The 27938-nt window shown below is 37.4% G+C and overlaps 2 protein-coding genes across 2 annotated transcripts in view; one reads left to right on the top strand and one right to left on the bottom strand.

Moving 5' to 3' along the window:
• CWC27 (CWC27 spliceosome associated cyclophilin) overlaps nucleotides 1-7681 on the bottom strand; it is a 267927-nt gene extending 260246 nt beyond the window's left edge. Inside the window, exons 1-2 of the mRNA XM_032144572.2 lie at nucleotides 7411-7681; nucleotides 1821-1917 (exon numbers count right to left, since the gene is read on the bottom strand). Coding sequence (XP_032000463.1) covers nucleotides 1821-1917; nucleotides 7411-7452 — 139 coding nt within the window. The 5' untranslated portion in view covers nucleotides 7453-7681. The remainder of the gene's footprint in view (nucleotides 1-1820; nucleotides 1918-7410) is intronic.
• Nucleotides 7682-7900: 219 nt separating this feature from the next.
• The window catches only part of SREK1IP1 (SREK1 interacting protein 1), a 51759-nt gene continuing 31721 nt past the window's right edge, over nucleotides 7901-27938 (top strand). The window contains exons 1-2 of the mRNA XM_032144856.1: nucleotides 7901-8087; nucleotides 22179-22226. Of these exons, the coding sequence (XP_032000747.1) occupies nucleotides 8075-8087; nucleotides 22179-22226 (61 nt within the window). The 5' untranslated portion in view covers nucleotides 7901-8074. The remainder of the gene's footprint in view (nucleotides 8088-22178; nucleotides 22227-27938) is intronic.

The raw sequence follows: 27938 nt of genomic DNA, 5'->3' as shown, positions 1-27938 counted from the left end.
TCTTAGGCTTCATGTTAGCCTTTCCAATAATAATTCTATCTCTATACAATTAAGAGGATTGGTGAATTTGATTAATTGTTCTGGTTATTTTTAAAATTATTTTTCTATTCTTTCTTCTTTCTCCTTGCATTATTATGAATAGGGGAATAATTGTTTGTTGTAATAATTGAGTTTCATCATCACCCAACTTAAGAACCTCATTTCTTCTTCACTGTCACATTGTATCCAGATGTTTTCTACTTCTTCCATTCACCTGGTCATGGATTGCAATTTACCATTCATTCTTTCTAATGTTTTTGTAATTTTACTCTCCTTCTGTAAAACTTGAGCTTTTGAATCCTCAAAACTTCTTACCAGAAACAAGTCTGACTTTTCCATGTCTCCTGTGTTTCTCAACTTGGTTAACAGATATTTGAGGCCTCTCTGACTGAACTATCTACCTGACTCTATTTCCTTCCTGCCTGCCATAGCAATTATTAACAATGGTCTTTGCAGATGTCCTTTCATTCTTTCTCTCTCTTTCGCTCCACTCCTCCCCACCTCACTCTTTTGGAGACGGGGTGGTATCTGGGTATTTTTCATTTCTTAAATCTTCACCTGATAATTATGTTTGTCTAACTATTTAGAGAGATCTCATCATAACATACTACGGGATTCTCTTTCACACCTTGCTTCTAACCCAAAATGCTGTTTTCTGATACCTTGAATAAAACTGTCTCCAAAAATCAAATATAACGTAGAAGAACAATGATTTGCCACCACTGGAGATATTCCAAACCATATGTAATGTATTCTAGAAGCCAACAAAAAGCTCTAAAAATGGAAGGTTTACTTCCCTAAGAGAATACTCTGCAGGGAAAAACACTTAAGTGGATGTATAATTCTGCAGCACTTTAAAAAAAGAAAAATAGTTACTTTATGACTCAAATCTAAAAAAACTAGAGATATTGATAATAATATCACTGGATGCTAGCTGGAAGGCTGTGTGGAGAAACTAGAATTCTGAACAGATATTTAAAAATGGATAGACTTAAACAGTAAAAAAGGGAAGAAAAAGCATACCAAAAAAAGGTGAACTAGTATGAGGATATGTATGAAAGTGGAAACGGAAAGGAAATGCTTAGGAAATAATGTCGAACTAAAACCATGTGGTTAGTGCAACGAGATAGAAAGTTGGATAGCTAGGAAGCCAAGCTACCTAAGGATTCAAATACCATATAAACAAGTGAGAGAGAAAAGAAATTAAAGATAAAAGACAGGAAGGGGAGCAGGCAAGAGGCAATTACAGTCATACAGGTGAAAGGCAGACTGGGGAAGAAATTGGTAAATTTGGTTTTACACTGGTTTTGTTATAGCTAACAGTGGAAGGCTCCAGTTGAAAAGTCCACTAGGCAATTAGATACGTAAATTAGTACTAGGAAGAGAAGAAATGACTGAAGTTCTAAATGTGGTAGTCATTTGGATTGAAGTAACAACTAGAGAGTGATGACAATAGAGAACTACAGGCAATCTTAGGGAATACCCAAATTTAGAGAATGAAAGAAAGAAGTGTAAGATAGCAAAGAAAACCAAAGAGGATCACAGTATTATTTGTTGAGATAAATTGCTCTGTTAAAAGTATTCAAATTTATTTTGGGTAGTTTTTATCTCTTATCTCTACTTCCTGACACCCAGCTCAATACCACATCCTCATAGCAACACCTGTCACTCATGACCACTATTTAACACTAGTCTTCAATGTTGTGAAGAAGACACTGCAGTTTATTTTTAAATTAACAAGAATTTCTCCAGTAGAATAAAAGTCAACAGTTATAATTTACCTTCCAAACAAAGTTGGATAAAATTTCTGCAAGCTTTAGGAGCTTCTTTGGACCACAACTCTATGTCAATATCTCCAGCTGTAGTTTTCAATAAAACCTGTAGAAAGAATATTACATTTTATTAAATTATTATTTTGCTTAATAATCAGTTGAATAACTATTTGACTTGTAGCAATCACCAGTGAGTTTTCAATTTTAAAAGAAATATTAAAAATTGTGTTTGGCTTTTGTCGATATAGTCAACAAAATGTCAAATATTCACTACAACTCATTGTACATTTAGATCTTTCAAAATACTATTTCAGAAAAAGTTTGAGATTTAAGAAAAAAATAGCATATATCTTTTTTAATCACAGAAAAAAACTTCATTCATTTAGAAAAGAGTAATAAAGTGAGAGGTTCACTTGAGGCTAGAGTTCAAGTACAGCTTCGGCAACACAGAGAGACCTTGTCTCTAAGAAAATTTGTTTTAATTAGCCAGGCATGGTGGTGTTCCATGCTATTTGGGAGGCTGAGATGGGAGGATCACTTGAGCCTGGGAATCTGAAGTAATAGTGAGCTATGATCATGCCACTGTATTCCAGCCTGGATGACAGAGCAAGACCCTGTCCCAAAATAAAACACGACAAAACCCCAATAATGCAAATTTGTTATAATTGAGTTTCCCATTGCATCAATTCCAATAAAACTGTGTAGCAAATTAGGAAATTAAAGAATAATGAACCCATTAAATTGTGCCATTATAAGACAATTTTATAATTACCCTTTTTAATTACCTTTTACTCTCTCTGCTCATTTAACATCATGCTATTCCTAATTTACAAAGGAACATTCTTAATCTAATTCTGGTTTGTGATTTACTAAAATATTATGTCTTAAAATCACCTTCTACAGTAAATAGAATCCCATGATAGCCTTTCCACCAGCTCATAACAGCAGATACTCCTTGGTAGAACCAGAAACTTTGCAACAACTAGAACCCCTCCCTGCTGGGCCCACAGGAAACAGTTTATAATTGTCTTATTTATAACCACAAATAACCAAAAAGAATGTTAGGCTCTAAATTTGAATATTGTGGCATAGCTGGAAACCAATTTCTCCAGTATTACTTCTTTTTTCTCCCCTAGTATACCAAAGTAGATCAGTGTCAATAATTTGTGACCATCACAATCTTTTAGAATGCTCTTTCAAGTAAAGAGTATGCAATATAACTGTTCAAAAACATGAGCCTGCTTCTCATGGAAGGTCAGTATCATCGATACTAAGTCACATTTCACCACCCCAAAAAGAAACCCTGTACTCATTAGCAGTCACTCCCTATTTACCCCTACTGTTATTCTCTGGCAGCCACTAATCTACTTTCTGTCTGTGTAGATTTGCCTATTAAACATTTCGTATAAACAGAATCATACAATATGTGGCCTTTTGTGTCTGGCTTCTTTTACTTAGCATAATGTTACTTTCAAATTATATAGGGGTCTTTCAGTTCTACACACCTAGTTTTTAAATGTCTTGAAAATCACAATGACTTTATACTCTTACTGGTAAATATTTCAAGACACAATATATATTTAAGGCAAAGTCTACCATTAAAAATAATAAATAGAAATCCATATTTCCAATGGTCTTCATAATAATTTCTGATTTTTTTGACAGACTTCCCATGCTGAGGTATCAGTTCTATCATGTTCTTATGATTTGCTTGTTTATATTATTAATATTATCTTCAATAAGAAATTTGTGATGGCTGGTTTAGTTAATCTAAATACTATGGTCTATAAATTTATTTAGCTAGTCATTATGAAAAATTACATCACAATGCCAAAAAAAGTGCCTTTTTTTTTTTTTTTTTGAGACAGAGTCTCGCCCTGTTGCGCAGGCTGGAGTGCAACGGACGATCTCAGCTCACTGCAACCTCTGCCTCCCGGGTTCAAGCAATTCTCCTGCCTCAGCCTCCCAAGTAGCTGGGACTACAGGCACCCGCTGCCACATCCGGCTAATTTTTTGTATCTTTAGTAGAGACGGGGTTTCACCATGTTGGCCAGGCTGGTCTCGAACTCCTGATCTCATGGTCCGCCCGCCTCAGCCTCCCAAAGTGCTGGGATTGCAGGCATGAACCACTGCGCCTGGACATTTTTTTTTTTTTTTTTTTGAGACGGAGTCTCACTCTATCTCCCAGACCGGAGTGCAGTGGCGTGATCTCAGTTCACTGCAACCTCCACTTCCCTGGTTCAAGCAATTCCCCTGCCTTAGCCTCCTGAGTAGCTGGGATTACAGGTGCACAACATCATGCCCGGCTAATTTTTTTGCATTTTTACAGTACAGACAGGGTTTCACCCTGTTGGCCAGATTGGTCTCGAACTCCTGACCTCAGGCAATCTGCCATAGTCTCCCAAAGTGCTGGGATTACAGGCATGAGCCACTGCACCCAGCCATCATCTTTTTATACATATTAAATAATGCATTTAAACAAAGGACAAAAATACAAATATATATAGATTTTCTCCCCACAGCTCATGGATGGTTTTGCACACCCACTGAAGCATGCACTCACTGGTTTAGAAACCACTGCTCTAATGAACACACTAATTACATCATCCCTCCCTCCACAGGCTCTGCAATCAGGATGCCCAAATTCAAATACTGGCCCTTCCGCTTACTAGCTTTGTTACCTTGCGCACACTATCTGACATCTCTGTCACTTAATTTCCTAATCTAAAAATGGGATAATAATATCTTTTAGGATTTCTGTGAGGACAAAATGAGCTATAACACATAGACTGCTTAGAAAAGTAAATGACAAATAATAAGTGCTCAAAAAAATGATAGTCATTATTATGTGGTTTTTTGGCCACAGGCAACTTACACCTAGTAAAAAGAATGCATATATAATCGGGCCACCGTGTTCACCAGGGTTTCTTAATCTTTTCACTAATAAGCTACTGAATTAATAAAGAAGGTACATGGCTCCTTCCTCCTCTGGCCATACATCCTCGTCGGCCATCACTACTTTGTGGGCCTCCTTGGCTCTTTCTCTTAAAATTCCCAATTAATACTTTGATAATATCATGTTTCTTATAAATATATATGCAAATATACTTATAAAGCCATTTTGATTTTCAAGACATTTAAAAACTAAGTGTGTACAACAGGAAGACAGACCCCTATCATTTGAAAGCAACATTACACTAAGTGAAGAAGCCAGACACAATTTAGAATAAGTGATCGTTAATATGTGGAAATTTCATCTTCAGGGAATTACCTCTTATGCTTAAAAACTTTCTATCAAGTACTACATTTCTTTGCCTCATCTTCAGGGGCTAGGGTTACAGCAAAACACAGAACATTTATGGACAACCAGGGACCAAGCACTGGTATCATGTATCAATTACTTCCCAAGCTGATACTAAGTTCTTTGAAGGAAGGAATTTTGTCCCATTTACTCTGAATGTCTCTGTACCCTTTCAGCACCTAATGTACCATTAAATAGTAAAGGCAATAAACATTCATTGAACAGACTTATTACATTTGCTTCAAATTCTTCACAGACCAAATTTTTGTCCACTCTTAACCTTACAGAACTTAGAAGCTTTAATATCTTTGATGAGCCTTATGCTGGAAAAAGTCCCAAGTTGTTTTTGGATGAAAACTTGGGCCCTTATGTTATCATTCAGCCCATTTCTGTTCAGAAGACAGTATTTATCACATTTTGTAATTAAACATTTATTTGCATGATTATTCACTCAATGTATACTTCACTCAACTAACTCATGACAACTGAGACAATGCTGTGTTTTCTTTCCATTGTCTCCCTAAAACCTAGCATAGAGCCTGGCAATTGATTTGCTCAATCATTATTTGTTGAATGAAAAATCTATTCAGGAATGTATCCTTGTTAAAGTTTTTCATCTATATGACCATGTCAAATCTTCCTTTAGAATAATGCAATTAAGTCTGTCCTTGACCAGCAGCAGTATAACCTCAAACTCACCAATGCTTAATACTTCTCAAAAACTAAGAAAAATATAGTATTAATTCATCCATCCATTCATTTATTCAATACATATCTGAACTCCTTCTATCATGTATCAAGTACGGTTCTAGATGCTTGTCTCTGCCCTTATGTTCCTTACATTCTATAGGGGGAAGGTAGGAGGAAAGATACAGTAATACTAAATAATTAATAAATACCATGGAAAAAAACTAAAAAGGTTAAGGGGGCCAGAGACTGCTGGGATGCAAGGCATGATTAAAGTTTGCTATTTCATAGAAAGTAGATAACAAAGGGCTCTTTGCTAAGGTCAACACTTGATTAGACAGAGGAACAGCAAGTGTGAAGGACCTGTCTGGCAGGATGGTAAATCTATTCAATCTCTACCAGTGTTTATTAACTGGGGGTGATATTGCCCTCAGGAAACATTTTGAAATAGAAGGAGGTAGGTATTTTGGGTTTTCACATTGATATTAAATAAGATAGGTGAGGGGTGGGATGGACATACTAATCTACAATGCCCAGGAGAAGTTCAAACAAAGAATTGAAAGAATTGATCTGCCCAAAATACCCATTAAATTTTTGCTGGGAATTACAGCATTTTTGGTTTCGCTTTTAAATTGCTCTCATTACATTATCGAATGTCAATGAATAGAAGACTGTATAAATTATGATGCAATCATGTAACAAACAGGATGGTATGTTATGTAAATTTAGCTTATCTTAATTCACCTATATACTTCCAATCTCATTTTCTCCAATATGCTGATTCATCAAATTTCATATGTGATATAAGCTAGGTCTCAATTTAAGAATTCAGGTGACACTCATTCCACAACTGACTCTTCTGCCTTGTACAGCATACAAACATCTTGGATGGGAATTGGCATACATTAGCCATCAAATCAATCAGAGAAACCTTTTCCCATTCTAATGTGGTAATAGTCCCCATTTCCCACTTTCTCTGACTGACAGTCATCTCAGGGTTTAAAACCAGCTCAAAAGATACCTTTTCCATGAGGCTTTTCCTAACTTTCCCAGTTGTTCACTACTCGGTACCGCCATAGCAACCTGGTCTCTTCTCCACAAGCCCGCTTATCAGACATACAGGCTTTTGTTTACCTGTGTGTCTCAGAAACTAAACTATAAGCTTTTCCGGGAAAACAACTACCTTACCCATCCATCTTTGTATCTCCGGCGCGTAGTACAGTGTCCAGTGCCTCGCAGGCGTTCAATTAATGATTGTAGAAGAAATGGAGAATGAATGACCTCCAAGTTAAGCAAATAATATATCAAACTCAAAAATGTCCGTTTAAAAACCTAAGACCCCAGAAATCGGCTGCATGAGTTGGGTTAAAGCATAAAATAGGACCAGAACGCTGGTAGGTAGAGAAATCTCCACTTGACTTTTTCAAGTACATCCTGAAAAGTACCAACATCAGCGTTTCGATGCAACATTGTCCACATGCAGGAATAAGGACAACACTTCTCGTGGTTTCTTCCTACCATGAGATCCCGAAACCCATCCCCCCACCCCAAATCCGGGAAATCTCACTTTGGGGATCCCAGGACCCCAAGTTCCCTAGATGAGGCTCTCACCTTCCCATTCGTGGGAGGCTCCTGAATGTAGATGTTGCTCATCCTGGTCAGTACAAAGGACTCTGCTCCTTATGGGGGATGAGAGCAGACGGACGGCCACTAAAGCTGTCCGCCTACGAGTACACTCTTCCTTAAGTCGAGTGGTGCAGGAAAGCTTCAGTTTGTCAACATCACGCAAGACAGGGACACCAAACACTACCCTTGCCCAAAGGAGCCCCTCACGGACGCCGCCATGTTGTTACCGGACCCGAGCACCGCTAACCCTGAGAAGGATTATTCCAATGTACTCCAGGGAACGAGAAAAGTCTGTAAAGTTACTATAGCTTAATGTAATTTGTATTACAATATTAGAAGGGACACTTCATAAGTGTTGGTGGTGTTTACACTACTCGCGTGCGCAGATCAAACTCAACTCCCCCCCCCAAAACTATCAGTAATGGTTCGGACCATGTGTCTTCTGCAATATGACTCGTCCGGAAACTGCATCCGCATCTACTGGTTCTGCTGTCGCTAGAGGCGTACAGGGCCTTCCCGACCGTAGCGAGGGTGCTGCTGCGCTGGGGGAAGGAAAACGCCGCTTTGACTGTGCCTTGTTCTCACAGCTGGCGGGAAGCAAGCGCCTTTTCGAAAGCCGGAGGCTCGAGTGACCCCTCTTACCACCGTTATGGCAGTCCCAGGTAAGGAGCAATTACAGGACCTCTGCGTCCGAGCTCCGAAGGGAGCGCAAGGGAGGGTAGGGTAGGGTGCGGGGTGTAGGGAGCAGCGCCCATGGGGATTTCGGTGGAGGCCTTAAAATTCACAGGTTTGTTTTGTTTACATGAAAAAGTTTACACTCCAAAGATAAACTCTGAAGGAAAGAAAGTAACTATCTTCCCCCCAGGAGCCAAGCCCCAGCTGCTTGGGATTACAGGGGAAGTGTATTGTGGAAGGGAGGGAGGAGGGAGAGACTGTAACTGTAGGCCTAAGGGGGCAAGCGGCCAAGAAAAACTACCTTAACTGTGGTGTGGCTTAAAACTAAAATTTGAAGTGGGAACACTTGGCCGACCCAGGTAACCGGAGGCATCGTTTGTCTTAGAAGTCGCTAGGACCCACTGGGTGTCCGGGTTCTACTCCTAGTTCTTCCTGTTGTATGTAGCTGCTCCGTGGCCACAGATTGGTCGCTTTGTGCTTCTGGGCCTCAGTTTCCTTATGAAAAGAAGGAGCTTTGTTGAATTATATATAAGATTTCTTCTAACTCTCAAATTCTATGTCCAGAAGTTACTGACCTAAAAACGGTGAACTCTGCAGAATAATTACTTAAAAGATTTTCTCGTCCTCAACTACCAGCTTACTTGAAAGTTCTAGTAGCTGAAAGCATCTCCTCAAACCGGCTTTGCCACTGCAGAACACTGATTGCAGGAGACATTTTCAGAAATACACACTTCTCCACCCCACCTCCCAACCTGGAAATTCCCAGTGCACTTTAGTAATAGAAAAGATTCTGAGAATTACTATGGTTCAGAGCTCTAACTTTGTTTAAACCTGCCCTTCCCAGTATTATTTGACCAGATTCTTTGTTCTGTGGCAGCCCTTTTGAACCTCCTTCTACAGGTAGCTGTTACTGGAACACTGTGCTTTTGTACTAACTGCAGTTTGCGGAAGAGTACATTTGGAGCTGTGAGAGAGGAAATGTACACTCTTTATTAAGCCTACTGTGTGCCAGGCACTGGTACTGGGCATTGAAAATACAGTGGTGAGCAAGGTAGACATGGTTATGCTTCACACACAACTTAGAATTTAGCAGTGAAGAGAGAGAAATTTACAGAAAGTGGGACAAGCGCCATGGCAAGGAAAATACAAGACCTTAAAAAGCACAAAGTAAGGGCACCAAACACATACAGGATGGGCAGGACTTTCCAAAGGATGTAGCACTTAGGAGGCGATCTAAATTGTAGGAGGGGTGGCTTGAAGGGAGAGGAGACTGCAGTCAGAGGAACTGGATACGTAAAGGAAGGGGAAATATGTGAAAAGAGGAAATGAAAGGTGTTTTCTATGGATGGAACTCAAATACAGATCGGAGATAAGTGAGAAATTAAGTAGAGAGGTAGTAACTGTAGCTAATATTGACTAATATTTGTGTGTCAAATATGTCAGAATGAAAGATATTTTCTGTGGATAAAACTCAAATACAAATGGGAGGTAAGTGAGAAATTAAGTAGAGAGATAGTAACTGTAGCTAATAAAGACTAATATTTATGTGTCAAATATGTCAGATACTATATCAAACATTGTATTCTATCTCATTTAATATTCACAACTGCACTGTGAAATGAGTATTAATGTTCCCATTTTACAGATGAGGACCCCGAGGGACAAAGAAATCAAGTAATTTGCCTATTATGAGATGGCTGGAAAGCAAGAAGTCAGTCTGGTTCCTCTAGACTGTGCACGTCATTCATTTTGCCATCATATAGGATAACTTACAAAGTAGTTTCCAGCTCTTTAAGGACCTGTAGGCCATGACAAGAGGTTTGGCATTATCCTACGGATGGTAGGAAGCCATTTAAGGATTTTAAAGCAGATTCACATTTTGGAAAGATAATTCTGGCTAGAAAGTAGATTGGCGACAAAGTTTACCAGTTAGGAGTAATTCTGGTGAGTTATGATGATGTGTGGCTGAGATGTGGTCTCAATAGGTAAGGAGAGAAGCGGATAAATTGAAGACATTTTTGGTGGTGGAATCACTAGGAGTTGGTGATTGATTCAATGTGGTTAGGTAAAAGGAAATGAGGTTTACCTGGGTTTTACTGTTAAGCAATTGGGTGGGGCTATTTACTGATATGACAACACCTCACAAGGGGCAGGGGTTAAGGGGATGATGATGACATCCAATCTGGGACTTGTTGTGTTGAGGTTAGTCAGACATAGGAATGCAAACAGTTAATAGTAAGAGATATAATTTGTAGCTTAGGAAAGAAGTCAGAGTCAAAGACAATGATTTGGGTGTTATCCACACACATAATAGGAGGTAAGGCTATGGGAGTGGAGCACTCTGCTTAGATGGTGTGTAGAATGTGAAGGGAAGGTCTGTGGCTGAAGTCTGATCAACATCTAAGAGGCCAGCAGCGAAAGATAAACCTACACAGTAGATTGCCTAGGCATCCTGATAGGCCAAGTCAGCTCTAGTGATCTTTATACCACACAGCTGCACCCAAAGTTGACCTGTTATTACTGCTCATTTCATTACTTGAGCAAGCCTTTTGGGCACCTGTGTGATATGGGCACGCTGGAGGACACAGTGTCATAGTCTGTGCCCTCATAAAACTTTAAGCAGTACATGAAAATGTGCTACTTAAGAAAGGGGACAAAAGTGATTTTTTAAGGCCTCATTAAAATTCTCTTAAACTTAGACCAGTGTTATAGATATGTTAACCTTCTTTCAATTCAAAATAATGCTTCAAAGTATAATAATGTTAAATTGTGCCATTAAGCTAGATGGCAAGCTATAAACTGTTTAAACCCAGTAATTGAGATAATAGGTGTGACAGTGCTGTAAAAGTACAATGCAAGTGTCATTAGAAAATACAGATACAGAAAATCATAAGATAATTTCTTGGATGATCGATCCAGACAGGGTATTAAAGGAAAATAGGGCTAATCTAAACCTTTCAAGGTGATCATCAAGGAGGACAAGTATTATGTTATGCTCTTTAATTTTAGGTTTAATGGATTCAGTTTGGCATTTCTTGGAGTGGTCCTGCTAGTGATTATGACAAGGTATGATTATAAAGTAACAAGGCTGCTTTCAGCAAACCACACATAAAAATCATCCTTGTCTGTTTTATGATCATGTGCTTCACCTGTGTTTCCGTAGCATTGTGTATAAGCGTATACCATTATGTAGGTAATACAATGAAATGTAGGCATTTAGGAAAATCTTACTCTTAGTTGTTATTATAGAAATAATATTTGATCACAGGTTTCAGTGAAATTTACTTTCTTTGAAAAAACTGCTTTTCCCATTCACAGTTGTTGAAATTACCTCCAACATTCATGTCAGTGATTCACGACTCTCCATGAAGAGTTGAACTGGCACAAGTGGCAATGTATGTTACTGATGTAGTTGGCACAAAACTGTTTTCTTATTATCTCCTTCACTGAAGCCCTGTGGCCAACGTAGGAGATTTTTCTATGGCCAAGCTAACATTTCAGTCTGGCACATCACAGTGAATAAGATTTTTAAAACACATGATAGTAACTTAGTAATGGAAGAATTCTCAATTACATGCAATTATTCTTTATTCCTAAACTAGACTATAGATAACTTGTTTTCTCTCTAGTCTATATTGCACATTGCTGCTAAAATAATTTTCCTAAATCATATATCTGATCCTGTCATTGCTAGGAGGCATGAACTTAGTTCTTGACCCCATCTGTGAATTTTGTAATTCTCTTCAAGCCACTTAACCTTTCGGAGGTTCAGTTTTTGTGTCTCCATAATGGAGTTGAAGGCTAAGGTTTCTTAAGCTTCTAAAGTGTTAAAATGCCGAATCTCCCCATCTCTGTCTGCAAGAATGAAGTGCACACTCCCAAGCATGACCAAATCACTGTTTCTGCTCTTTCCTTCCACCACTCCCCTCATGCATTCTACAATCCTGCAAAAATCTGACTTGGCCAATTATTCTGTGAAGCTCTCAAGTGCTTTCCTACCTACGAGCCTTTGTTATTACTTTGTTATTACCTCCTATATTGCCTGTAGCTACCTATGGGAAGCTTTCCTGATCTCTTGACTGAAACTCTTGCCTGCCACTTCTTCATGCTTATTAAATAGAGCTCTGTGTCTTTTATGGAACCTGGCACATTCTATCATGGATTACAGCTGTGGTTGCATTACCATAGGTAAACTAGTATAGTGTTGCTTCCCGTGGGCTGCATGCAGCTCAGGACGACTGTGAATGCAGCCCAATACAAATTCGTAAACTTTCTTAAAACATTATGAATTTTTTTTGTGATTTTTTTTAAAGCTCATCAGCTATTAGTGTTAGTGTATTTCAGTGTATTCTATAGTTTATGCCCTCATAAAACTTTAAGCAATACATGAAAATACTACTTAAGAAAGGGGACAAAAGTGATTTTTAAGCCCTTATTAAAATTCTCTTAAACTTACACCACTGTTATGTTAACCTTCTTTCAATTCAAAATAATGCTTCAAAGTATAATAATGTTAAATTGTGCCATTAAGTTGGATGGCAAGGTATAGATAAACTGTTTAAACCCAGCAAAAATTGAGATAATAGGTGTGACAGTGCTGTAAAAGTACAATGCAAGTGTGGCCCAAAACAGTGTGGCCCAGCGAAGCCAGAAGATTGGATATCCCTGTAGGGGCTTGATTCATCCCTATGGCTTCTCTAACATCGAGTTCAAAGTTATACCCATCATAGGTAAATAATGAATAATTAGAGGGTTGATTACTATAACTGCTGCTGAGCAGAAATAGTACTAAACAGATTAAACTAATACAGTCTTCATTCTGTTTCATTAGGTAATTAAATTTCTGTCTCAAACAAATTTCTCTGTCTCTTCTATTTTTTTTTTTCTTTTTTGGTTGGGGGGGACGGAGTCTCGCTCTGTCGCCCAGGCTGGAGTGCAGTGGCACTATCTCAGCTCACTGCAGCCTCCGCCTCCCGGGTTCAAGTGATTCTCCTGCCTCAGCCTCCCAAGTAACTGGGACTACAGGCACATGCCACCATACCCTGGTAATTTTTTGTAATTTTAGTAGAGGCAGGTTTCACTGTGTTAGCCAGGATGGTCTAGATCTCCTGACCCTGTGATCCGCCTGCCTGAGCCTCCCAAAGTCCTGGGATTACAGGCATGAGCCACCGCACCCAGCCTCTCTGTCTCTTCTTATACCTTAAAAACTTCACGGATTAATTGTACTTTGTGAGGCATGTAGACTAAAGAGTTTTATACATTTCATATCAGTATAAAACTCATATCAGTAAACAGCTCTTTGATTGGTTTACTATTTCTCCTTTTGGAGTCAAATGATTATGAAGGCTTTTTTTAATTTTAATTTTATTTATTTATTTATTTGGAGACAGAGTCTTGCTCTGTCACCCAGGCTGGAGCGCAGTGATGCAATTTCAGCTTACTGCAACCTCCGCCTCCTGGGTTCAAGTGATTCTCATGCCTCAGCCTCCTGAGCAGCTGGGATTACAGCGTCCACCACCACGCCTGGCTAATTTTTGGAATTTTAGTAGAGATGAGGTTTCACCATATTGCCCAGGTTGGTCTTCAACTCCTGGCCTCAAGTGATCCGCCCACCTCAGCCTCCCAAAGTGCTGGGATTACAGGTGTGAGCCACCACACCTGGCCTATGAAGGCATTTTTAATGGACTATTAAGACATCTGCTATTTCAGAATACTTGCATTGAGAAACTCACTTAGCCTATTTTTTTAAATTATCTTATTAATTAATAAAGTATTAATGTTTTAGTAAAAAATGTCTAATTTCTACTGCTTTGTCTACTTTGACTTTGGTACAATATTTGGCGTCCCAAAGAAAGGAGTGTATCTATAAATTTTTAATATAAATGGTAGAAAAATAAAATACTTGGAATTTTACTTTGCATCAACTTAAGCAGAACATATATATTATATAAATAGATATTACCACTTATAAAATATGGCTGCAGTTTGAATTTTAAAAGCAGAAGAAATTGAAATTGTCTTTATAGGTCCCCAGATTGTAACTAAAACCATAATGGAGTAAACAAATGTAAAACTTGTTACTAAACAGAATTAATCTAATTGACTCTAATCCAATTAAAAATTAAAAGAATGGATCCTGTGACAGAAGTAATTGCAATTTCTAATTACTTAGTACTAAAAAACTTAGTTACTTAAGCTGTATATGTTTAAATTTAAGCGATTGTAGAAAATATTTTAATATAATGAAAATTCAGGCTTCCCTAAATTCCAAAATAGACAATAGGAAAAATATATTAAGTTCTAAGCATCACTGTTAAAATTCCCAGTGACTAAGTTGTTGCCTTTGGAAAGATAGGTGGTGTAAAATTTCAGGAAATAAATTTAAATCGAATATGACATTCCTTTGAGGACTACTGACCAACCTGAAGCAAGTGTTGTGGACTCTCCATCTTTCTTTCAATTTTTCTCAGTCCTTTTATTTTTGTCCCTTCTTTTTGGTTTTCTCAATATTTTCTGTTTCTTCGTTGCCTACTGTTAACTTAAAAATTTTTTTTCTTTTGTGCCAACTACTAAGACATAATTTACATGTTTTAAAGACAGCACAGATCACAAATGTTCAGCTTGAAGAATTTTGACAAATAAATTGAGTGTGTGTGTATACGCACACACGTATTTCTTAGCTGGCAGCTGGGGTCTAGAGAAGTTGCCAGTTTCCAACTTCTGAAGTATAGTCATGCACCACAAAATGATGTTTTGGTCAATAACTGACTGCATATACAATGGTGGTCCCATAAGATTATAATACTCTTACTGTACCTTTTCAATGTTTAGGTATGTTTAGATACACAAGTACTCATCATTGTGTTACAACTGCCTGCAGTATCAATACAGTGACATACTGTACAAGTTTGTAGCTTAGGAGCAGTAGGCTATACCATAGAGCCTAGGTGTATAGTAGGCTATATCACCCAGGTTTATGTACACTATGACGTTGCCACAAGGACAAAATTTCTGTGTTGTGCCTAACAACACATTTCTCAGAATGTATCCCTGTCATTAAATGAAACATGACTGTATTTTCTTAAGCTTATAACCTCAAATCAGTAAGTATTTGTTGAGCACCTCTTAGCAACTCTACATCATGGTAAGCACTGAGTTGGATTCAAAATTATGTGGCTACTTTAAGTTACTGGAAGAAAAAGGACCAGCACAATTACCTGATTCCTCCCACTATCACCCAAGTTGTTTAACAGAATACTAGATTCAGAGTAAGCCCTTAATATTTAGCAAGTATAAGAATGAAGACTCTGACATCATGAGTTAATAAAATTTTGTTGAAAGTCTGCAATGTAGCCTCTCTGAAGAATTTACAAATGCAATCATTGCCTTTTGTCAGATAATATTTACTTGACAGTTACTTTTCTTAGTGTTACAGTTTTGTTTGTTTGTTTGAGGGAGATTTTCCAGATTCCTTTTTGAAAGGGTAATTTAATCACCTTTCACATTTTAAAGCTGCCAAAAGCTAAATAGTGACATATCTTTTACTCAACTCTTTCTCTGTCTGGACTTAGTTTTCTTTCTTGAAGTAACCAATCTATATCCTTACAGAGGTATGTCTAATATCTTCTGTAAGAATTAAAGAAAGAGGTAAGAAACATGAAAAGATGGCTCGCCAGTCAGGACAGATTTATTTAGAGAAAACAAACCTGAGAGGCGCCTTCTGGCCAAGTTAGGTCAGAGGCACACTCACTTACAAACTAAGAGTTTTTAAAGATTCAGGGTGGGAGAGTTTATCAGAGGCTTGGACTGCTTCTCTGTCTCTTTGTTGTGCTTATATGGGAGGGAGAGTTGTGTGTCTGTTCCCATACATCTTTCTGCAGCTGCAGGCCTATCAGTCTGCATTTAGCTTTTCTATCCTAGTGCACCTGAAGGGAAAGGAATGTGCTTATTAAGGCCCACTATTTTACTGGGGCCCATTGTATGAGGGTGAAGTTTGGCAGTTGCTCAAGAGACTTTCTCCCCACCTCCCTTTGTGCCCAGCTGTCTTATCTGTATGTTATTGTCTGTTCTTTCTGGCTGCCTATAATTAGAAGAGAAGTAATTTCCTTGAAATGCATGAGGCTAGAAAGGGAGCTGGAATTTAAAGTGGTGGTGTTTGTCCGAGATAACAGTGCTCCTGCTCTATCATCTTCTTTTTTTTTTAATACGAATGGCAACATGCCATAAACACTGTTCTGCACCTTGCTTTTTTTCTTTTTACAGTATATCTTAGCGATCATAACATCATTAAATAAAGACCATCCCCATTATTTCATACCATAATTGATTTAGCCAGTTCCCTACTGATATTTAAATTATTTCTACTCTGTCCCTATTACAAAAAATGCTATAGTGAATAACATTATACATAAGTCAGTATGCATTTGTGCAAATAAATTGGGAGAACTAATTCCCAAATGTGAGATCGTTGTGTCAGAGAGGTGTGTACACTTGTAATTCTGACAGGTTTTGTCAGCCTGCTTTCCGTAAGAGATAGTACTAATTTATGCTCCTGCCAGCAATGTATGAGAGTATGCCCCCCTACACTTCCTTCAACCTTTTCAATCTTTGTGATTCTGATAAGTGAAAATGGAATCCCAATATAGTTTTTAGTGTACATTTTACCTGTTGTTTTAAATAAGACTGAGCATATCTCCACATGTTTGAGAGTCATTTCTATTTCCGTTTCTGTGAACATCCTTTGCCCATTTTTTTCCTGTTTGTTATTGGTCTTAATGATTTGCTGAGATATATACATAGGGATAATTGCCCTTTTTTGGTCCTATGAGGTGCAAATATTTTTTCCTCAAATTTCCATGTGTCTTTTGAGTTTGCTTTTGGTGATTTTTGCCATTCAGTTTTTTTCCAATGTCAAATTTGTAAGTTTTTTATATAATGCCTTTTGGTTTGCAGGTCATAATTAGAAAGGAAAATTTTGAGATGGGCACACTGTATTACTCTGAAAACAGCCTTAGCAAACTTCAAAAACGAATGGAGCCAAGAACTGCACAGGAGGCCAAGGCAGGGAAGTAGGTAACTTAGCTGAGTAAGGACCTCACAATATAGCCCTACTATAGTCAGTTTGACATGGATTTTGAGTACCGTTATATCAGCCAGCGTTCTTATTCCAAACAATAGAAACTGACTAGTTAACTTAAGCAGAAAAGGAAAGATATCAGGTAGCTCAGTGAATCTAAGCAAAGCCTGCATAATAAGGGTCAGAAAATAGAAATGACCCAGGGAACCCATATCCAAGATCCTGCACAAGCCCAAACCTGGTTAGGGCTGCTACTGCCAGTGACATCAGTGCCCCTGGAAACTGGATCCTGACAGCAGAATGAATTAACTTTCCCCACTTTATTGTGTCACATTTCTCAGATCTATTAAGTCAGTTGCCTCAGATTCAAACTCTTGGGTAGAAGCATTCAATTGGCCAGACAATCACGAAAATTAAAGACGAATGAAGCTGAAGTAATAATTTAACCAAAGACTGGTGAGGAACTAGCTGATGTAAAGTACTTTATTTAGAGTTCTGGTTGTATTTCCCTGTCATGTAAAAGTTTCAACTTTAGTAAAGAAGATGACCTGCCGAGAAAAAGTTTCATAGTTTGTTTATTCTAAAACTATGGGATACTTGAGTGATGAATTTTATCAGTGACTTTTGTCATGAGTTCAATTCTAATACATGCTGAGATAAGATTATTTCAGATCTATTACAACATTTTTATTCTGTTGTAGTAATAGTAATGATGCATTTAGCATAATTTTATTCAATATTTTTTAGCATCTACAGTTTCTATGGAAACAGATTTAACACTGACCCCAATTCTCTGAGCTTTTCTCAACATGCAGTTGTTTTCAGAATGAAAGACCCTCAGATTATATTATTCATTTGATTTTATTCTAGTCAATTCTGCTACAATATAACATATTTGTTTTTAACTATGACAGGGTTTACAGGGAAACAATGGGATTAGAGCACAATGGTCAAAAGCTTCAATGACACATTAAAAAAAGATAGGAACCAACATGGTGAAACCCCGTCTCTACTAAAAATACAAAAATTAGCCATGCGTGGTGGCGGGCGCCTGCAATCCCAGCTACTCAGGAGGCTGAGGCAGGAGAATCACTTAAACCCGGGAGGTGGAGGTTGCAGTTTGCTGAGATCACTCCACTGCACTCCAGCCTGGGCGATAGAGCAAGACTCAGTCTCAAAAAAAAAAAGGCCGGGAGCAGTGGCTCACACCTGTAATCCCAGCACTTTGGAGGCCAAGGCAGGCAGATTACGAGGTCAGGAGATCGAGACCATCCTGGCTAACATGGTGAAACCCCGTCTCTATTTAAAAAAGTACAAAAAATTAGCCTGGCGTGGTGGCAGGCGCCTGTAGTCCCAGCTACTCAGGAGGCTGAGGCAGGAGAATGGCGTGAACCCGGAAGGCCAAGCTTGCAGTGAGCTGAGATCATGCCACTGCACTCCAGCTTGGGCAACAGAGGGAGACTCCATCTCAAAAAAAAAAAAAAAAAAAAAAAAAAAAAGATAGGATCCTAATAGAAACAGTAGCACAGTTTTACACATGTTAATTGGTTAAAAAAATGCATAAATACTACAATAAGTATGACATTTTACCTTTTAAAAGACCTGGAGATTGCTATGCAAGTGAGCTTCAGAAGAGTTGCAGTTTATGAGTTATGAAGTGACAGTAAGAGGGAAATAAGAAATCCATGAAAAGTTTTAACACCAGATATTGATGGATGTTCACAACATTTGCGGTGAACTGAGGTCGCTAGAAATGTTTTGCGATGCATGTGCTTGTGTATTTTATATAATCCTGTGTGGTTCAGATCAGCTGGATACAATGTTCTGCATTTACTTAGTGATTTATGTGGATGAAAATCACATTATGCTCAAATTTTTCCCTAGTGTATCAATTACAGTAGAGCAATACTTGCATTTTTAAAACAAGTATTGTAGTAGAACAGACTGTACTTTTACTAGAATAATTAGAGACAGGGTCCCCCTCTGTCACCTAGGCTGGAGTGCAGTGGCGCAGTCATAGCTCACTGTAACCGTGAATTCCTGGGCTCGAGTGATCCTCCTACCTCAGCCTCCCAGGTAGCTAAGACTAAAAGCACATGCCACGACCAGCTAATTAAAACAAAGAATTTGTAGAGATGTGGTCTCACTATGTTGCCCAGGCTGGCCCCAAATTCCTGGCCTCAAGGAATCTTCTCAAACTTCTGGGATTACAGGCATAAGCCATGATGCCCCACCTCAATAATGTATACTTTAATATTAAAATTTAAGGGGAAAATAACTAATGTTTTAACTTCATAACACCAAAGAAATAGTTTTAAAATTATATTTGTTTTTAAATTAGCACTGTTTTGTTTGGACTGTATGTATTTAAATATATTATTTAGTTAGGATTATATTTCCATTTCAAGGGTTTGGGAATTATATGCCCTTTACCAAGAAAATGGAATAATACCTGTAATCCCAGCACTTTGGGAAGCTAAGGCAGGCGGATCATGAGGTCAGGAGATCGAGACCATCCTGGCTAACATGGTGAAACCCCATCTCTACTAAAAATACAAAAAATTAGCCAGGCGTGGTGGTGGGTGCCTGTAGTCCCAGCTACTCTGGAGTCTGAGCCAGGAGAATGGCGTGAACCTGGGAGGTGGAGCTTGCAGTGAGCTGAGATGTACACCACTGCACTCCAGCATGGGTGACAGAGTGAGACTCTGTCTTAAAAAAAAAAAGAAAAAGGAAAAAAAAAGAAAATGGACTAATACTATACTGGGGCTTTCATTGGTTGATTGAAGCCACTATTGGAGGATAAAATTAGTTTTAACTATATATGCATACAATGGAATATTATTCAGCCATAAAAGGGAATAAAATTCTAATACATGCTATAATATGGATGAACTTTGAAAACATTCTGCTAAGTAAAATAATCCAGGCCCAAAAGACAAATATTGTATGATTTCCCTATATATGAAGTACCTAGAATAGACAAACTCATAGAGACAGAAAGTAGAATAGAGATTACTAGGAGCTAGAGGGAAGAGGGAATAGTCAGTTGTTTAATGAATACAGTTAGTGTTTGGGATGATGAAAGAGTTTTTGAAATGAATAGTGATGATGGTTGTACAATATTGTGAATGTACTTAATACACCTAAATTGTATACTTTAAAATGGTTAAGATGGTAAATTGTATGTTATTTATATTTTATCACAATAAAAAGAAATCAGTTTTAATTTGTCTCTGGTATTTATATCTTCAGCATTGCCTGCATGTACTACTAATTATACAGGATTACTGTATTTGTAAATATTTATCAGAACTGGGTGGATATATGACTTGTTTGTTTGCTCTTGTCAAAATTTGAGTGTTGAATTTAGATATTTCTTATAATACCTAGCAATTACAGTAAATGTAATTACAGGAATTTCACCAATTCCTATAAGAAATTAGATATTTTTTCCTTCTAATGGAAAACAGGAAAATATTTGTTAACCTTAATGTGTGTATGTGTATATATGTATATAAATTATTTTACATTTGAGGGACAGGCCAGAGTACCCTGAAATTTCTTCCTCAATGTTGTAGAATTCTTGGAATGTTTAAACTCTTAACTGTTTACTAGATTTTTTTTTTTTTTTTACTTTCTTTTATTTTTCAACTTTTATTTTAGATACAGTGGATACATGTGCAGGTTTGTTACCTGGATATATTGCATAATGGTGAGGTTTGGGGTACAAATCCCATCACCAAGGTACTGAGCATAGTACCCAACAGTTTTTCAACCCTTGTCCTCCCTCCCCTCCCAATGGTCCTCAGTATCTGTTATTGTCATCTTTATGTCCATGAGTACCCAATGTTTCAGCTCCCACTTATAAATGAGAACATGTGGTATTTGGTTTTCTGTTCCTGTGTTAATTCACTTAGGATAATGGCCTCCACCTGCATCCATGTTGCTGCAAAGGATGTAATTTTGTTCTTTTTTATGGCTGCATAATATTCCATAGTGTATATATACTGCATTTTCTTTAATCCACCATTGATGGGCACCTCAGTTGATTCCATGTCTTTGCTGTTGTAAATAATGCTGCAATGAAGATGTGAGTGCATGTTTCTTTTTGGTGAAATGATTTTTTTTTTTTTTTTGGATATATACCCAGTAATGGAATTGCTGGGTCGAATGATAGTGCTGTTTTAAGTTCTTTAAGAAATCTCCAAACTGCTTTCCACAGTGGCTGAACTAATTTACATTCCTACCAACAGTCTATAAGCATTACCTTTTCTCCACAGCCTCACCAATATCTGTTGTTTTTTGACTTTTTAATAATAGCTATTCTGACTGGTGTGAGTTGTTATCTCACTGTGGTTTTGATTTGCATTTCTCTGATGATTAGTGATGTGGAGCTTTTTTTTATGTTTGTTGGCCTTGTGTTTTTGTCTTATTTTATTATATTGAATTAGAAAAAAATGTTATCGATGTATTTGTCAGATAATTTGAGTAAATTGGCCTTTCTGTTGATATGTAAGAGTCATATAATTGAGTAGGTCATTAAGCTGGGTCAGAGATGATTATTTGTTGTTGCTGTTTCTTAAAGAAATAAATTCTACTGGGTGTGGTGGCTCTTACCTACAATCCTAGCACCTTGAGAGGCCAGAGGAGAATCGCTTGAGGCCAGAAGTTTGAGATCACCTGGGCAACAAAGCACAACCTCATCTCTACAAAAAAATTTAAAAGTTAGCCAGGTGTGGTGGCACATGCCTGTAGTCTCAGCTGCTTGGGAGGCTAAGGTAGGAGGATCGCCTGAGCCGGGAGCTGGAGGCTGTAGTGAGCTGTGATCATGTCAGTGTACTCTAGCCTTGGTGACAGAATGAGACCTTGTCTCAACAAAAAAAAAAAAAAAAAGAAAGAAATTCTACAACAAATGGTTTTTCTTAGCTTTTTTCATACAATAAAGTTTTTAAGTTTTTGCATATTTATTTACTTCCTAAAATTCTATCCAATTGTGTTTCAGGTTGCAACAAGGACAGTGTCAGAGCAGGCTGTAAAAAATGTGGCTACCGTAAGTATTCTAAAAGATGACATGTTTTGCATTATTCATACTGGAATCATGGCCTCTTTGGGCAATGTAACGTAGCATCCTGATTTCAGGGGCCCAGGTGCATAGTCCTTTAGCTGTAAGCTAACATCTAGTTACAGAAATTCCTCTGTTAGCACTAAATATTCACTTTTCTTCCCTGCTTTAGACCCAGTAACAGGTAGCTATGTATCTGATGACTACCAAAAGTAGCATGAAGATACATGTGGTTAGTAGTAGATTAAGGAGTTTGGAGAAAGTATATTTTTTAAAAACTATATACGTACTTATTCTTTTCTCCCTTTCCACATACTAGGAGAAAAAGTGAAGGCAATGCAAACTATTTATGAAGACTTTTTGTGTTTACTACATTTACTTTAAAGATTTAATTGGTCTCAGAATTTCTGCTCATGGGCGAAAACTTGATTTAAACAATTATTAATCTCCCTTATGATTAATTGAATGAAAAGGTAAACTTAAGCATGTGTAATTATAAATATAAATTTGTAATTTTATACTGTAAATAAATATTCTTTAGTTAAATATAGTAATGCCTAAAGCTTTAGTAACAGCTATAGCAACAACATTTGCTATTTTCTAAGTTGTTTGCAGACCATGTGAATTAGCTTGGATTGTTAATACACTCCAATTCATTGAAGAGTTATTATGTTTTACCAACTAAGATGATTTGACAAAAAGATGTTCATGCAAGAACATGTGATAAGAGAGTACTCGGCATAAATCTCCATCAGAAGGGCACATTAAAAGAATGCTGAGAGAACAAGTCACATACTTCCAAGCAAAGCTAAAACTGGCTCAAGGGAAGCTTGCTCAAGTAGCAAAATTGCATATATAACTATATATATCACTCACATAAATGAAACTGAAGAATGTACTTGCATGCAAGAAATGAGTGCAATGAAATCTTTTCTATTTTTAAATTTGTTTATATTTCTGCTTTGTTTACTTTTTTTCAACCATTGCTAACTTAAGCTTTGTTTACTTTCTTTTAATCATTGCTGACTTACCTGCCTCATTTCTTTATTCAAGAATTAAGAACCTACAAATGCTTCATTTACTTCAAAATCTGGAATGGATTTCCCAGTCTGTCTACTAATATCAGTCTCTACACTTGGACTTCTTTTAACCTAACACTTTGAGGAAAGCAATTAAATTCATTTTCTGGAAATAGAATATTTGTTGATGTAGTCTCCTCATTGTTATTTTATTTAAGACAACAATGGAAGTATCTGCAGTAATTAGAATTCTTTAGGAGAAGCCAAGTCAGCAAATAGTTTTGTCAATATTTCCATATTTAGTTATTTTTACTTTATTATTTAGATCTTTGATTTTAGTGATTTAGTTATTAAACAATTTCTGATTTGTCTCCTGTGGAAAAATTTAGTAATATTTCCCTTCTGTGTTAAATTTACGTCTCCACAGCTATTAAAGATGAAGGTCTTCTCAATTTACAAGTCTTTCTAATAGAAATTGCATTTACAAATTAGCTTATCTTTTATTTGTGGGCCAGAATTTTTGTATTGCTTGTATAAAGGTAAGAGAAAGGTCAAGAAGACGATTTGAAATATTTTTAATGCCCAAAAATATGAGTATTTTTCAGTTGTTTACAAAAGAATATTCTCTCTCTTTTGTTGCAAAAATAGTTGTTCAGATTGTACAATTTAAATAATTTCAATACTTGATAGAAAAAGATCTTATTTCTCAGTATATTTCAATAGTGAATATATTGTTTTTTAAAGTTTCAAGTTAAGTTTGAATATATTATTAAATAACATGGGTCTCTCTTTCTGTGGCAGAATTTCCTTAGCAAAATTAACTTAAAAGAAATTCACAGGCCGGGCATGGTGGCTCATGCCTGTAATCCCAGCACTTTGGGAGGCCAAGGCAGGTGGATTATGAGGTCAGGAGATCGAGACCATCCTGGCTAACCCGGTGAAACCCCATCTCTACTAAAAATACAAAAAATTAGCTAGGTGTGGTGGTGGGCGCCTGTAGTCCCAGCTACTTGGGAGGCTGAGACAGGAGAATGGCCTGAACCCAGGAGGTGGAGCTTGCAGTGAGCCGAGATTGCACCACTGCACTCCAGCCTGGGCGATGGAGTGAGACTCTGTCTAAAAAAAAATAAAATAGAATAAAATAAAATAAATAAATAAATAAATTCACAGAAAAAATAGTTCAGTTTTTATTAGAATTTTTTAGGTTGATAACTTTGGAATATTTAAAAACAGCAAGGACACGGCCTTGGGATTATTTATGGGATAAATGTCTCAAATAATCATGATAGTTCTCAGAAAGTATGATTAAAAGATTAGTATAGTAGACCCAGTGGTTGATCATAGCAGCAGGAAATAAAAACAAATATGTAAATACCTTTAACATTTTACATGAATATAAATTTGTCACTTTTTTATTGCCTGTTTATATGTCTGTTTATTGGTGTTCAGTCTTGTGTGTGTAAACCACATCTGAAATGCATTTTCTATTTTTTATAGTTTGCTTCTTCAAAGGTAGGCAAGAAGTTAAGACACTTGTAAAGAAATTTTTCATTAATTCTCAACCACAGGTGATACTGCCTCCCTAGAAATCTGTAAAGGTGTTTTTTATTGTCAGCAACAGGATGGAGGGTGCAGCACTATGACGCTTATTATGTACAGCCCAAAGATTATAAACGTCCTACAATGGTAGGACAGTCCTGGACAGTGAAGAACATTCTGGCACCAAATGCCAATGGCATTCCCTTTGAGAAGCAGGTACCTTGTCCCATTATTTTAGATTCTTTTTTTCCTTTTACAGTCTTATTGCCATTGCCAAATTTGTCAACTGCTTTTTAAAAGCAACTTATTTACATCTTTCTAAAAGTACAGCTTTTCTTTCCTAGAAACAATCAAGCTTTTTTTCTCCACATTTATATTTTGTTGACCTATATGATATTTAATTAAACATATTTTAGAATAACAACAGACTCCTCACAGAGTAAAATATCAGATGGTGGAATAAAATAATATAGGCATAAACCGAGGGAAAAGTGACCAGGAAAATATGGCAGAAGAAACAAGAGCATGTAGCATCACATTAACCAAAGGATGTGGGGAAATTGTCAGGTGCAGCAGATAAGTTATAAGAAATGAACTGAAAAATGTTCTTTGGGTTTGGCAGGTAGGATGCTTTGCTTCCCTCAGCAAGATCAGTTTAAGTAGAGTTGTAGGTCATGAAACAAACTGTAGATTCAGGCCTGAGTGGTGGGGGATGAAATAGAGAAAGCCAATGTAGTCTCCATTTTCAAGAAATTTTCATGAGAGAGGTAGGAAACGTTGGGTAATTTCTGGAAGAAACTGGGATAAATGGAGAGGGTTTTTTCTTTTTTCTTTTTTAAGGTATAAAATGTTGGTATAGACTGAGGGAAACATTAGAGGATATATTGCAAATGCTAGCGATAAGGAAAGATTAAGCAAGTTCCTCTAAGAGGTATGACAAGGATACCTCTGAAGTTTGGAAGAAACTAGATGAGAATAGATATAGATGTTTTCAGGTGGTGATAGAAAGTAGGAGATCCAGCCTGGTAATCTCAATTTTGTTTGTAAATTAGAAGACAGGATTGTCTCCTTTGGTAGGGAGTTTGAGTAGGACGTAGGACAGGACAGTGAGTGATGAATGTTTTGAGACAGGTACCAGTTTGGGAAAGTCATTGAGGGAAGTAGGAGAAGAAGTTGACTAAGGACAAATAAAAAATGCAAATATGCATGAACGTGTGGTTGTTACACTCAAGCATTGCCTGACTACTCTGTGGGGTGGTGGGGGAGTGGTGGCTAACAACCCAGAGTAATAGTAACTTTGAGTCAGATTCGTTTGTCTGCAATGAGGATGAACAAGGGTATATAAAAGAGTCAGACTTGTAAAAGGTTGTTCATATTGTCAGTAATAAGAGATTTGAGACTGGGAGAAAATGAAGATATTAAGGGAATGAAGATCATAATGAGAATCAAAAACAGATCTATGCATGAGTGTAAATGAATGAAAAAGCTAGAAGGATGAAAGACATAGTTAGAGTTTAATATTGGAGTTTAAAATTTCAGAGATAAAACAGTTACAGATGATAACAAGGACGATAGTGTGGCCATGGAATCTAGAATGTCAGGGAACCCAGAAAAGCTATCCAACAACCTAGGCTGTCCATTCAAGCTCGTGGCAGGGCTTGGGGTAAAGAGTTAGAGTATGAGCCACATTCAAAAAATTTCAATGAATGGGGCTATTAACCTTCAGCAGGGAGCTGAGTGGACAGTTAAGGATTACTACTTGGAAACAATATTGAGAAGTCTGGAGAATACTAATAATACTGAGGTAAAGGATAATTAACTGTAGAGAAATGCCCTCAAGGAAGAGCCAAATATCCCTTAAGTGTGGTGGCAACGCTATGTGAGCACATAGGACAGTTACATGTTTAAGAATCTATCAAAAAAGACTAGGAAAGGGGCAATGATCAGCTGTGTCAGTGGGGAAATAAAACAGATAAATATGAGGATAAGACTTCCAAGGAAGCTGGCCAGGTGCAGTGGCTCATGCCTGTAATCCTAGCACTTTGGGAGGCTGAGACAGGCAGATTGCTTGAGCCCAGGAGTTTGAAACCAGCCTGGGCAACATGGCGAAACCTCATCTCTACAAAAAACAAAAAAACTAGCCAGTCATCGTGGCGTGCACCTGTAGTTTCAGCTACTTGGGAGGCTAAGGTGGGAGGTTGGCTTGAGCCCAGGTTGCAGAGGTTGTAGTGAGCTAAGATTGTGCCACTGCACTCCTGCCTGGGCAACAGAGCCAGAACCTCTCTCAAAGAAAAAAAAAAGACTTCAAGAAAGAATATATGACTACAGAAGAGGCCAGCATTTTTAGGGGAGGAACCAAAATGTTAGGGATGTGAAAGCTTGGTGGAACGAACTGGGTTTAGGAATTTAACAGCTTATAAAATAGCTTGTGTGTTCTCAAATCTGAGGATTTTAGATAGAGCTAAAGCCTGGTTAAGTTAGTAGCTGTTAGCATAGTCTATTATTCTGTATTTCCAGAAGTAGACATTTGGGTACCCTATTTATAAAACGAGGGTTTTTTTGTGTGTGTATACCTTGACAGATTTTTATCTGCACAGTCAAAATGAAACATGAAACTGGAGGGTTTTTATTATTATTATTATTACTTGGCATAGCTACTCCTGGAGGGAGGAAAGGGAAGAATATATTTGTCCTTGTATTAGTAAAATAAATGGTCATAACCTGGTACCATGTATTAAATACCTATTTGGTGCTAGTCTCTGTACTAACTGCATGAAAGATATTTTATTCTTAAAATAACTCTGTGAAGTAGGTTTCATGATCTCCAGTTTTATGAACATTCCAGACAAGTGGTTCTGGCACGAGATTACTTAGGTACAAACCTCTGCTGGCACTTACTAGCTATGTGACATTAGGCAAATTGCTTGATCACTGTGTTTCAGTTTCCTGTCTGTAAAGTGAGATCATTATAGTACCTAATCCCATAGAGTTGTGTAGATTAAATGAGTTCATGCAAGTGTTTGGATCAATGACTGGCTTCAGTAAATCCTCAATACTTGTTGTTATTTTTGTTATTGTTCCAAATCAGAAAACTGAGACCCAGGGTTACTGTGTTAGTCAGTGGGAAAACTGAGATATGAAC

Source organism: Hylobates moloch, unplaced genomic scaffold (genome assembly GCF_009828535.3).
Source record: "Hylobates moloch isolate HMO894 unplaced genomic scaffold, HMol_V3 SCAFFOLD_23, whole genome shotgun sequence".
NCBI lineage: Eukaryota > Metazoa > Chordata > Mammalia > Primates > Hylobatidae > Hylobates > Hylobates moloch.
The sequence above is the reverse complement of the archived record's forward strand: the minus strand, read 5'-3'. Positions and strand labels throughout refer to the sequence as shown.